Source organism: Puma concolor, chromosome A1 (genome assembly GCF_028749965.1).
Source record: "Puma concolor isolate L17-30 chromosome A1, mPumCon1.1.hap2, whole genome shotgun sequence".
Taxonomy (NCBI): Eukaryota; Metazoa; Chordata; class Mammalia; order Carnivora; family Felidae; genus Puma; species Puma concolor.
Genome location: NC_141667.1, coordinates 131,279,951 through 131,292,930, shown reverse-complemented (window position 1 = coordinate 131,292,930; position 12,980 = coordinate 131,279,951). Strand labels below are relative to the sequence as shown.

At 45.0% G+C, this 12,980-nt stretch overlaps 1 protein-coding gene across 1 annotated transcript; it reads left to right on the top strand.

Moving 5' to 3' along the window:
- Positions 1–1,319: 1,319 nt before the first annotated feature.
- Positions 1,320–9,913, top strand: IL4 (interleukin 4). Its single transcript, XM_025924268.2, has 4 exons — positions 1,320–1,482; positions 1,753–1,800; positions 7,379–7,504; positions 9,736–9,913. The coding sequence occupies exons 1-4, from the start codon at positions 1,348–1,350 to the stop codon at positions 9,826–9,828; spliced, it is 402 nt and encodes a 133-aa protein (XP_025780053.1). The 5' UTR covers positions 1,320–1,347; the 3' UTR covers positions 9,829–9,913.
- The last annotated feature ends 3,067 nt before the right edge of the window (positions 9,914–12,980 follow it).

Here is a 12,980-nt window from a genome sequence, read left to right as displayed (position 1 = left end):
GAGCCTGAGAAGGTAGTGGGAACTTTCGAATTTTTAGCCAAACAGCGAAAAGTGAGGGTGGACTGGCGACCCTCTCTGATGGGAGAGCAGCCTTGTGGAGGCTATGCCCTTAAACTGGGAAGCGTAACCCAACTCCGCATAGTTGGTATCAGAAGTCATTGCATGGAGTTTGGCAAACCCACTGCAGTCCAGTGGAAGGATCCAAAATATGGCCGAAGGACCTTCCTCATACACATATCTGGATCCTCTCCTTCACAAAGCGCCAGGCCCTGTAATAAGCCCCAAAGCATGGGGACAACTTAGCGGTATTCTTTTCTGTGTGAACTGAGGAAATCAGTAGGGAGAAGAAGGTCAGACAGCAGGGAAAGGCAGTGGACAGGAAAAAGAAGGAAAGCCTCGGGAGGAAAGAGCAGTGGTACACCAGGGCCGAGGAGTCCTGTTCCCTGAGTGAGCAGTGGGGGTGCTTGGACCTCAGCAGGGCCCCGGGGATTAGACTCAGGCAGCAGGGCAGGTTGTGGGGTGTTGACAGACAACCAACTTGTAAACCAGGAAGATTATGGCTCTTTTTCGTAATGAGCTGAGGACATATTTAAGTTCCATTTACAAAGTGGTCATTCCTGAAAACCCGAGATAGACATGTTTTGTGAAGGGGCTCCTTATCGCTAAAGGCCTATGGACTGGAGGTGATCTGGACTGACCCCCACCTGATGTCACTCATCTTTTGCCAAAGTCCTAAACCTGGAGGAATGGCATGCCCGAGTGCCAAGACAGGAGAGAGTCTTTGCCCATTACGTTCCTTCTACCCAGAGAAAGAACCCCAGATCAGCTTTTCCACAAGAGCAGAGTTTCCAAGATGCCACCCATACTTGGAAGAAGCCAGGCTGAAATACTATTCAAGTCAAACTTTCTTGATATTACTCTATCTTTCCCCAGGAGGACTGCACTAAAACAAATTCGGACACCTGTGGCCTCTTCCTTCTGTGCAAACAAAAAGCCAGCAGCAACCCCAAGCTGATAAGATTAATCTAAAGAACAAATTATGGTGTAATTTCCTATGCTGATACTTTGTAGTTAATTTTAAAAAAAGGTTTCATTTTCCTATTGGTATGATTTCACAGGAACATTTTACCTGTTTCTGTGAGGTATTTTTTCTCCTGGAAGAGAGGTGCTGATTGGCCCCAAACGAATGACAACCTGGTGTAATGAAAATTTCCAATTTCCCTCATTTTCCCTCAGTTTCAGCAATTTTAAATCTATATATAGAGATATCTTCGTCAGAATTGCATTGTTACTCTCTTTTAGTAAACGGATTTGTCTCAGATTGTCACTGCAAATAGAGATCTATTAATGGATCTCACCTCCCAACTGATTCCAGCTCTGGTCTGCTTACTAGCATTTACCAGCACCTTCGTCCACGGCCAGAACTTCAATAATACGTTGAAAGAGATCATCAAAACGTTGAACATCCTCACAGCGAGAAACGTGAGTAAGATATCTGGCACCATCTCTCCAGATGTTCTGGTGATGCCGTGGGTATTTCTTAGACTATGAGAACATCAGGACTTCCAAAGAAGTTGATGGTTGGTGACAGACAGGGAGCTGTGCAGAGATTTCTCTGCAGGAACTTTTTGGTCCTGAGGGATGGTAGGAAATTTACTTGGTTGGAGGGAGGGAGAGCTGCCCAGCAAGGATCCCTCCATACAGTCGGAAGTGACTCTGTCTCTTGCTCTCTCTCGTTCCCGTCGGGGCCAGGACTCGTGCATGGAGCTGACCGTCATGGACGTCTTGGCAGCCCCAAAGGTAAGAGCTATCCCAGGGTCTGCTTTGGCAGATTAGTGACTTGGGAAAGGAAGGCCAAGTGTTTCTTGTTTGAACTTTTAGAAACTTCTTTTACACAGAAAGTGAATGGCCCAAATTAACTATAAGCTGTTAGATGTTTTTAAAGAATGAGAATTCTGATCTTTACTCTCAAACATGTTTTGGTGTTTCTGGTTTCACTTGATTTACAAGATGGGTAATAGGAAGCTTGGATTTTGTCATCTTAAATCAGATCCTGGTCAAGGAAAAGTTCTTTCTTTTCCTCCTACACTGCAGCCTAGTACCTGGAATATAGGAGGCACTCAGTAAAGGCCTGTTGAAGGGGAGAGTTTTTCCGGCCCATACATTTCTGAAAAACCAAATACCCTCACAAAAAGAGATATGGAGATTACAGGTTGAAGGAGCTTTCATTTTGTCTAAGAGACTTCCTATGGCAACAGAGGAGGTATCGCCAGAGCCCCTCCTTTTCCGCAGCCTGGTCACCTAACAGCCCACTGGCTCCCGGGGCGGCTGTCCAGAGACCCTCAGCTGCTCCGTCCTGCCAAGCCCCTTCCAGCCTGGTCCAGAACGGCCCAGCTGCACGGGGACCCACACATCCCTGGCTTTGGCTGCTCGGGCATCTCGCCTTTCCGCCTCCTGTGCCGTCTCACCCCCGCCCCTCTATCTTTAGTGGGAGGAGACAGATTTGACAGCTGATAGTGCATTTTCTCTGACAAACATATGACTACAGCCATGTCAATAGCTTTGTGCACATCAGTTCCTGTTTTCATGGAAACACAAGACTGAGAATGAAAAACCCAAAGCTTCAATTTACCAGTGGTCTCCTAACCACTTGCTTTCCACGTGGACCAGAGGGGATCAGTTGGCCAGGAGTGCAGCCATGCAGGCTGGGCATGGCCACACCCCAGCACCTGGGCCAGAGGACAGACCCATCCTTCTGGGTGAGGAAAACTGTTCTTCAGGCTTTGTCTGGACTATCTCATTTCATTAAAGATTAGTCCCGGAGTCTGATACACAATAATATATAATACTATAATCATATATATAATATTGATGCATAATGTATTATTATGGAATAATATATATATGTATAATATATTATGTATACATTATGCAATTTTGTCCTTTAGAATCTCATCCCATTTCAGACTCTGTCCATCAGGAAGGAGGTTGGAAGAACTTGAAGATTTTATACATACATAGAATTCTATAATACGTACATAACATCTATTAACATGTTATATATATATAGAAATAGCCAAGAGTCCACTGGGCTGTGCTCTGGGTTCTCCAGATGGCAGTGCACTGCTGAAGGGGCTCTATCAAAGCCAAGGGCTGGGTCCCAAAGTGCTAAGGGTCTGGAAGTGACACAGCCTGTCGTTTTAGCCACAGTTTTGCCATTAACTAGCTATGTGGCCTCTGGCCAGTCTCCATATCTCTTTGTGCCTCAGTCTCCACACTGGAAGATATGAAAGTGATTTTGACAGTTGGCTGATATCAATTCTTGAGTCAGTGGAACGTGTTACTGTAAAATGATGTAACTCTTGGTTAAAGGCAAAAACTGGTTATAAAGGAGCAGTAATTCTAAGGAGGGGCCAGGGGATAGAAATTATCCAACCCTCTGTGACTTCATGCCCAGGGGCAACTCCACTCCAGGTCATCTCTAGAAGGCCAGGCCTGCCCTCACCCCTGTTGAGGCGCAGGCCAGGACATGCCACTGTCCTGCCGTTCTTGGCCTTCCTCTCCACCAGTTACCACATGCTCCCCTCACCACATGGGTAGACATCTGCTAAAAAAGTCCCTGTTGTCCTGCTTCACTCCTACCTGCCTTCCTCAAACTGCTTCTACCCCTCTGGCATTAACCATCTTCATTGTTCCCTTTTCTTTTCCTCAAAAACACAGCACTGCTTTCTTATCCATTAAGATATTACAGAATAAGGAAAGGCTGCTATTTTCTTTGTGTTGCCAAAGAAGGACATCTTTCCCAAATCCCATGTATTAGTTTCCTTTCTTTGGGGGATCAAGAATTCTATTATCTCCAAGTTGGGTGGGATCCTGCTGTTGGCAGTGGCTGGAAAGAAAGTGCTGATCTACCCAGGTATCTATGAAATTAAGGTGGTCTGAGATAGATCAAAATGGAGAACAAGCAAGCTGGCTGGTCCAAGATGGATTTCTTAGGTGGACCATTAGTTGGGGGTATTTCCTGCTTTCCAAAGAAAGCTCAAGTCCATGATTCCTCAGAGAACTCTATGCCAGCCTTCAACACCGCCCCCCCTTTTTTAAGTAAAAGTGAAAGACTTTTCACAAGTAGTATTTGGGCAGAAGTGGAGATAATGAGTACAACACAAAGGGGACTAGATTTTTACGGCCCTCAACGAAGCTAGTCAAGGACCACGTTAGAAATCTAACAGTCTCTGCCACAGGAGAAAGCCTGGAAGGTATTCTCCCATTTGCTTCTACTCCCATGAGGGTCAGGCTTGTTTCTGGCAAAGGCCTAGGCCCCCCTGTTGAAGCTCCTTTCCTTGAGCAGTCCTAAACTACAAGGCTCACCAGGCTGTCCGAGCGTGCCCCCTGCACTAGGCAGGACACGCTCGGGAAGCAAAAGCTGGAGAAGCAGGGAACAGCAACCTGTAGCTGCGATACCAGTGCAACTGAAACTTTGAGGTCTTAACTAAAACTTCCTTTAGAATTAGTGCTTTTAAAGTTTTTCCATGAGATTCAAACTCTTTTCAATTCCTATTTTATCCTAGTGACCTTTAGAACATCCTTTGAAGAATGTGTTCAGAGACAATTATATATAAGGCCATATACTCAAAACTGACAGGGTTTAATTTCTTTTTTTTTAAGTTTTTTTTTTAATTTTTAAATTTTTTAATGTTTATGTTTTAGAGAGAGCAAGAGAAGAAAGAGCACAAACAGGGGAGGAGCAGAGAGAGAGGGAGACACAGAATCTGAAGCAGGCTCCAGGCTCTGAGCTGTCAGCACAAAGCCTGATGCGGGGCTTGAACTCACAGATCATGATATCATGACCTGAGCCAAAGTCGGACGTTTAACTGACTGAGTCACCCAGGGACCACAAGTGAGCTTAATTTCTAGGCTCTAAGCCAAAGTTTTAGAAAAGTTTTCATTCCGTTTTGAAGAAAAAATAAGCAAAGAGGCTCTTGTCTTCTTGGTCTTCCTGAACCTCACTGTTCTCTCCAGCAGCACAGCTGGGGTCTGCCTTCCCTTTGCCTTCACCACCTCAGCTCACCCACTAAGCCTCCAAAGACAGGGAGATTTACGGGAGGTTTCTGGACTCTCAGAGCCCAGAGATACTGGTACTGCTTTCAAGTTTCCAACTAGAATCAGAGACCAGGAGGGCTCCTGTCTGGTTCGTTAAGTCCGCGTCCTCCCAAAGGCCTTGCCCATGGGCCACGAAGGCCCACGGGGCAAAGGGGAAGCTTCTGTAGTCTGGGATTCTAATGCCTCCGTCCGGGTCTGGGTCTTCCCGGAAAAAACCCTAAATTATGAAATACACTTCTAGAATTTAGCCTAAAGAAATACGAGATGAACATAAAGATTTACACAGATGACTCACTACCACTTTATTTTACGGAAGCAAAAAACTACAACGATCGGGTATGAACCAATTACGGTACAAAGATGCCACGGGTTCCCATGCAGCTCTCAACCCCATGGTCTTAAACACTAGTGAATACTTAATGTTTATACTATCTAGTGTGTGAAAAGGCTACAAAACAGTATCAATAGTTGATCTCCATTTTTAAAAAAGTATTTTTAAAGGGGTGCCTGGGTAGCTCAATTGGTTAAGCCTCCATTTCTTGATTTAGGCTCGGGTCATAATCTCATGCTTTGTGGGTTTGAGCCCTGCATCAGGCTTTGCACTGGCTATGGAGTCTGCTTGGCATTCTGTCTCTCCCTTTCTCTGACCCTTCCGTGCTTACACTCTCCCTCCCTCTCTCCCTGTCTCTCTCAAAATATATAAATAAACTTCAAAAAACATTTAGGGGCACCTAGGTGATTCAGTTGGTTAAGAGTCCAACTTCAGCTCAGGTCATGATCTCATGGTTTGCAAATTCAAGCCTCACATCTGGTTCTCTGCTGTCAGCGCAGAGGCCACTTCAGATCCTCTGTCTCCCTCTCTCCGCACCGCCCCCTGCCCCCCCACCCCTGCTGGCTTGCATGTGTGCACACACTCTCTCTCTCTCTCAAAAATAAACATTAAAATAAAATTTTTTTAATAAAAAATAATTTTTAAACTGTAAGGTATTTATCAAAACATCAAAAGTTACCTCTCTCTGGCTGGTGGAGTAATGAGTGAATTTCATCTTTGCTGAATATATATCACCTTTATAGTAGACATATACTACCTTAATAATCAGAAAAAAAAAAAATGCAGGAACTTAAAAAAAAAAAATTGCCCAGACAGTACTTGTCATATAAATCCCTTGGAGATTTTGTCAATGGAACTTGTGATCTACTGCGTCTAGGGGGCGGGCTTGAGATTCTGCATTTCTAACAAGCTCCCAGGCGATGCCCGTGCTGCTATTTCATGGACCACACTTTGCGTGGCAAGGGACCAACAAAGCATGTTCTCGAAGAGGCTAGAGAAAGCTTTATCTGAGCTGGATCAGGTTCAAGCTAAGACCACTCTCCACGCTCTGTGCTTTTTGTTCTTCAGTGCAAAGTGGGAGGACACACTGGGCCTGATTCAGACTGAGTTACAATCCCTCTCCCAGGTTCCCCAAAAGAGCTGTTTCCCCCACTGGACACTCCCTCTTCTAAAGCCCGAATGTCCCCACGAAGAGTCATATAATCAGACACACATCAGGACTACTGCATCCCACCAAGGTTCTCATGTTGCACATCCCAGACCAAAGGCCTCTACAGAAGCTGTGTCCACAGCCCAGCTCAGGGGCACCCTCTCCCAGAAGTTTCCTCTGATCTCACACCTAGCCCCGACCCTGGCACACCCCTCTAGCTGTATGGGCTAATGTCTGATCTCCTCACATGGACCCCAAGCTTTGCACACACTGCCATCTCCTGTGGGGAGGGCCAAGTGGAGAATGCTACCCAAAGCACCAGGCCACAGGATGGGCACTCATTTATTCGACAAGCATGTAGGATCTCTGGGAAACCTGGACTTTAAAACCTTATAGCAACGAGACAGAGCAGAATCTGACTACAAGCTCAAGCAGACACCTACAGAACAGCACGTGTGGTGGAGAGAAACAGACATGGGCTATAGACAGATGGCTCTACATTCAAATCCCTGCTCTGTCACCTACTTAGCTGAGTGACTTTACCCAGGTACCTTTACAGCAACACCATCTGAGGGAAAAGAGAAGGTTGCTGCACTTGCAGGTAAGTGGGAGAGGATGTTTACTGTGACCGGCAGCCTTCAGTCACATGGAAGGAATTCTTGAGTACCTGATCCATAGTTGAGCAAACTCACTTTCTCCACTTGTCCTCCTGGAAAGAAGCAATCACAAGGAAAACTCTCTCCCCCATGGTCAAAACGGAGCTAGCGCATGGCTAACTGTGGCATTTTTCTTTCTAGAACACAAGTGACAAGGAAATCTTCTGCAGAGCCACAACCGTGCTCCGGCAGATCTATACACATCACAACTGCTCCACCAAATTCCTCAAAGGACTCGACAGGAACCTCAGCAGCATGGCAAACAGGGTGAGCTGCTTGATGCTCAACAGCTTGGCTCCTGATGGACAGGAACCTCATGTCTAAATGTTCCTCCTTCAGAGTTGTAGTAATCTTGCTTAATCAACCCATGCATTCATTCAGCAAGCATTTGTTGAGGCTCTGTGAGTGCAAGGGGCTGCTCTAGGCACTGGGGAAACAGTGCCTGCTCTCACAGAATGTTCTAGTGAGTGAGTCAGGAAAGCAAACTAACATGTAATACTATGTCCAGTAGTGATATGTGCTATGAAAAAACCTGTAAGAATAAAGAATAGAAGGGTCATGAGAAGAGGGCTGATTTAACAATTGATGACATCATCTGAACAAATATTTAAATTATGTGAGGGAGCAGGCCACATGACTAACTGGGGAAAGAACATTCCAGGCAGAGGAAATTCTTATGCAAAGGTCCTGAGGTAGAAATGAGGTTCACATGTTCGAAGATTAGTAGGAAAGCCAGTGTGATTATTGGATCAGATTGAGCAAGGGGGATTTTAATAGATCACACATGGTCTTTCCATTCTACCCCAAGCATGGGAGGATATATCCACAGGGTTTTGAGCAGAGACTCCAGTCTAATTTATGTGATTTAAAATGATCACTCTGGTTGTTGTGTGGTGAATAAACTGAATGAGACTAAGCACAGAAGTACGCTGGCCCACCAGGTGGCCATCCCACTAATCCAGGTTGGAGGGAACAGCAGTTTTGCAGGTGAGAGCGATACAGGCTGTGAGCTTTGGAATATAGCTGAAAACAGAGCCAGGAGAACCATCATCATGGGTGAGGGAATGAGTAGAAGGTGGCCTCTTGGTTCCTGGCCTGAGCCCTTTGGGAGATGGTTGGTGTTGTTTACAGATTTTGAGGACTGGGTGTGGCAGGGATGGGGGCTGAGTGCAGGATCGGGAGTTCAGTTTATAAATACTAAGTGTGAGGTGCCTCCTGGATAGCCAAGTGGAGATGTTGAGATTGTTGGACTGAGCCCAGAAGCACTCTCACATACAGAGGTCAGGAAGAAGAGGTCGGCAGGAGAGCTGAGAAGTAGCCAGTGAAGCAAGAGTGAAATCAAAGATTGTGTGGTGTCCCAGACAGCAAGTGAACAGACTCTTTTAATAAGGAAGGAGGCATCAAATGTGTCAAATGTACCAGAAGGTCAAGTCAGATGAAGAGGAGAACGGCCAGTGGATCTGGCCTGACAGAGGACAGGGGGGATGCCGATATCTATGGAGATTCAGCACTGAAAGCTTGATTAGAGTGGGTTCCACAGAGAATGGTGGTGGGGAGGAGTGCAAAGCAAGGGGAAGTGAGGACAGAAAACTCTTCTGAGGTGTTTTTCTATTAGGCTGCCTAGAAGTGGAACAAGAGCTGAAGGACAGGTGTGGATTCAGGGAAATTCTTTTGAGGTGGGGCATATATGCAGCAGGTTAGCACTGCAGAAGGCATGATCCAGGAGAGCGGGGAGAATCGACGGTGTGCAAAAGAGAAAGAGCCAAGAGTAGATGTTATCTAGGGCCAAGTGCAGGAATTGGGGACATTCAGCCCCTTACTGCGCCTGCCCCCCTCATTTGTAAGGTAAGGTAACGGAATAGGGTGCTGCCACTACGCTCATTCCCTCTTTTAATCCTCTTAATTATCTCATGGAATAGGCACAATTGTCCCCCTTTTATAAGGGAAAACACCGACGCTTTTATAAATGAAGCAGTGTGTCCTAAGCAACCTAATTAATAAAGTGGCAGAGCAGAGCTGAGCCCCAAACTGAAGCAGTGGCCTGGGATCCTTTCCACCCGTGGTGCTGCCAAGCTGGAGGGGTGCTGTTCATGGGCAGGAGAGAGAACGGAACGACTCTCTGTCTCAGCAGGCCAGCTGGCCATGCGGAAGGCCCAGGATGGCTGGAGGCAGGTCTGAGGCTCCACCTCACGTTAAGCCCCAAAGCAGCATGGAGTGGTAACACTCTCCCCCCCACCTCCCGCAGGGTCTGTGGCACCCCTCAGAGGCTGACAGTGAAGGTAACCATTTCTAGGAGTTTATTAGCATGCACAGAAGAGGCCTGGTGGCAGAGAGGGACTGCCAATGAAACTAGACTGGAGGAGTGAGGAGGCCCTGGTCAGAAATAATTGCTTGGGTAGCAAGGGCCACAGCAGGCTTGACTCAGTAGACAGGCAGGAAAGACAGACTCAATTACTTAGCTAATGAAATTACAAGCTAATGAAATGTTTCTTTTGCAGACCTGTTCTGTGAATGAAGTCAAGAAGAGTACACTGAAAGACTTCTTGGAAAGGCTAAAAGCGATCATGCAAAAGAAATACTCAAAGCACTGAAGCTGAATATCTTAATTTATGAGTTTTTTAATTACTTTATTTTAAAAATATTTATATATTTATAATTCATTATAAAATAAAGTATATGCAGAAACCGACAGTACGGTGTCCCTTCAATGGTATCAGCTGTATTTACTTGACAACTTTTGGGGAAACCATTGTAATTTACCAAGAGTCTAAAATTGGTGTGGGTGTAAAAGTGGAAACACTGTTTTCCTCTCCAGATGGGGACTCAATGCACAAAAGGATTAAAGAATAGAAGGCCACACAAGATGTAAATGAGAAGTAAGAGAGCTTGTAGAGTGTGGGTCCCTGAGTCTTACTAACTAGCAACTAATTGTGAATTGAAAGGTGTTAACTGGACGCTTAGAACGTTCGTCTCCCAGTGGCACAAGGCTGTCGCCGAGTCTATGGGCAGGGGCAGGGATGAAGTCCAGCACAACACGTGGATCTGCAGTGAACGATATCTAAAGCCCTGATAATGTCAATTCCCTTGACGATGTAAGACTTTCAAATCTTAGGACCAACCAATAGACAAAGCACAGACAACTTAATTGTAATTATACAACGGGCTGTGAATGCTATCAACGTGACAATGTAAGAGGTACAGCTGAAAATGGTTGAGGGGTAAAAGCAGAAGGAAAGACAGGTGAGGCTCCCCCAGCTTACTGGTGGAAGGGATCAGTTGAACAGCACTGAGGAGGATGGAACAAAAACAAGAGATTTAAGTATTCAAAACTGCAAAGGTAACATAAGATCTAAAAATAATTTACTATAAAAAATGGGGGGGGGGGGCACCTGGGTGGCTCAGTCGGTTAAGCGTCCAGCTTTGGCTCAGGTCATAATCTCACAGTTTGTGGGTTCGATCCCCACTTTGTGCTCTGTGCTGACAGCTCAGAGCCTGGAGCCTACTTTGGATTCTGTGTCTCCCTCTCTGCCCCTCCCCTGCCCTCTCTCTCTCTCTCTCTCAAAAAAAAAAAAAATAAACATTTTAAAAAATTTATAAAAAATTTGGAAGGGGCAGTATAAATGGGGTAAACCCTTACTTTTCAAGAGGGAAATCAACACACAATATCTAATGTTGGAAAATTAAAAAAGAGTTAGCAAGAGGGGTCATAAGCTGAAGACTGGTGTGGCTGGAGGTGGGAACAGTAGAGGTAACTGTACTACTCTGCCCTCATGCATGTTTGTAAGTTTTTGTAATAAAAAGTGGACAAAAGCCCATAGTGAGTGAACTGAGAAATCTTTGGAATTATGCTAGTAGCCACCATAAAAACTAAAAACTGAAAAAGGAAGGTGGTTTGCTGGCAATGGGACTTGGAGTAAGGATCAGGGAAAGCAAGCCACAAGACTGCTGGCTTTCCATGTTAAGGCCGTGGCCATGTGCATACATAAATGATAAAATGTTTTATTTTTTAATTTTTTTGATCTTCCCAAACTTACTTACTTATTTTGAGAGTGAGAGAGAGAGAGAGAGAGAGCGCGAGTGCGAGAGCATGCACACTGAAGAGGCAGGGACAGAGGAGAGGCAGAGAATCCCAAGCAGGCTCTGCACAGTCAGCAGGGAGCCCATTGTGAGGCTTGAACCCACAAACCATGATATCAGGAACTGAGCCAAAGTAGGATGCTTAACCCACTGAGCCACCCAGACACCCCAATAAGTGTTTTTTGAAAATTAAAGAACTAAAAATGACAAAGACAAATGCTGGTGAAGATGCAGAAGAGTCAGAACCCTCATATATTGCCAGTGTGAGTGGGACAAGGTGCAGCCACTTTGGAAAATAGTGTGACAGTTTCTCAAAAGGTTACACGCAGTTCCTATATGCCCCAGCAATTTTAATCCTAGCTATCTGTCTACCCGAGAGAAGTGAAAGGTTATGTCCACACAAAAACCTCTACACCCACGTTCATAACAACATTCTTCACAATAGCAAGAAAACAGAAAAAACCCAAATAACACCCGAGGAGAGAACAAAGTGTGGTATACCTATGCAACAAAATATTACTTGGCACTACAAAGAAATGAGGTACCGATACATGCTACAATATGCAAAAAGCTTGCAAACACTAGGCTGAGTCAAAGGAGCCAGACACAAAAGGCTACATAGGTTATGATTCCACTTATATAAAACGTCCAGAAGAGGCAAATCACTAGTGGGGTACCTGGGTAGCTTAGTCGGGTAAGAGGCAAATCCATAGAGGCAAAAAGCAGAAGACTGATTTCCAGGGGCTAGGGGGATGGAAGAAGATGGAGTGAGTGCTAATGGACACAGGTTTCTCTTAGGAGAGATGAAAATGTTCTCGGACAGTGATGACAACAGTTGCATAACTGATGAATACTAAAATACTAAATACTGGGGCGCCTGGGTGACTCAGTCGGTTGGGCGTCCAACTTCGGCTCAGGTCATGATCTCGCAGTCCGTGAGTTCGAGCCCCGCGTCGGGCTCTGTGCTGACAGCTCAGAGCCTGGAGCCTGCTTCAGATTCTGTGTCTCCCTCTCTCTCTCTGACCTTCCCCCATTCATGCCCTGTCTCTCTCTGTCTCAAAAATGAATACATGTTAAAAAAAAATTTTTTTTAAATAATAAAAAAATAAAATAAAATACTAAATACTAAAATTCTAAAAACCACTGAAGTGTATACTTTAAAAAGATGAACTTTATAGTATATGAGTATACTTCTAGCATATGAGTATACATCTTAACACAACAGTTACTTTTTAAAACGTTAAAAGGGAAAGGGCGCTTGGGAGGCTCAGTCAGTTGAGCATCTGACTCGATTTTGTCTGAGGTCACGATCTCACGGTTTGCGAGTTCAAGCCCTATATCAGGCTCTGCGCTGACAGTGCAGAACCTGCCTGGGATTTTCTCTCCCCCTCCGTGCTCAGGCTCTTTCTCTCTCTAAATAGATAAATAAACACCAGAATTAAAAAAAAAAAAAATTAAAAGGGAAGACAAACAAAAGCAGTGGCAAGTTGTTGAAACTTGCCTTTTGAAGACATGCAAGAAACTGCATCTAGTAGCAGTGAATGAGCACTCTCGTTTCATCCTCGCTTACACGTATGTGACAAAAATTAATACTAGTACTAAAATTATACCCAAACATGTAACATCTTTTTAACCCTTTCAAAATAAGGGAACAAATCAAAAGCTT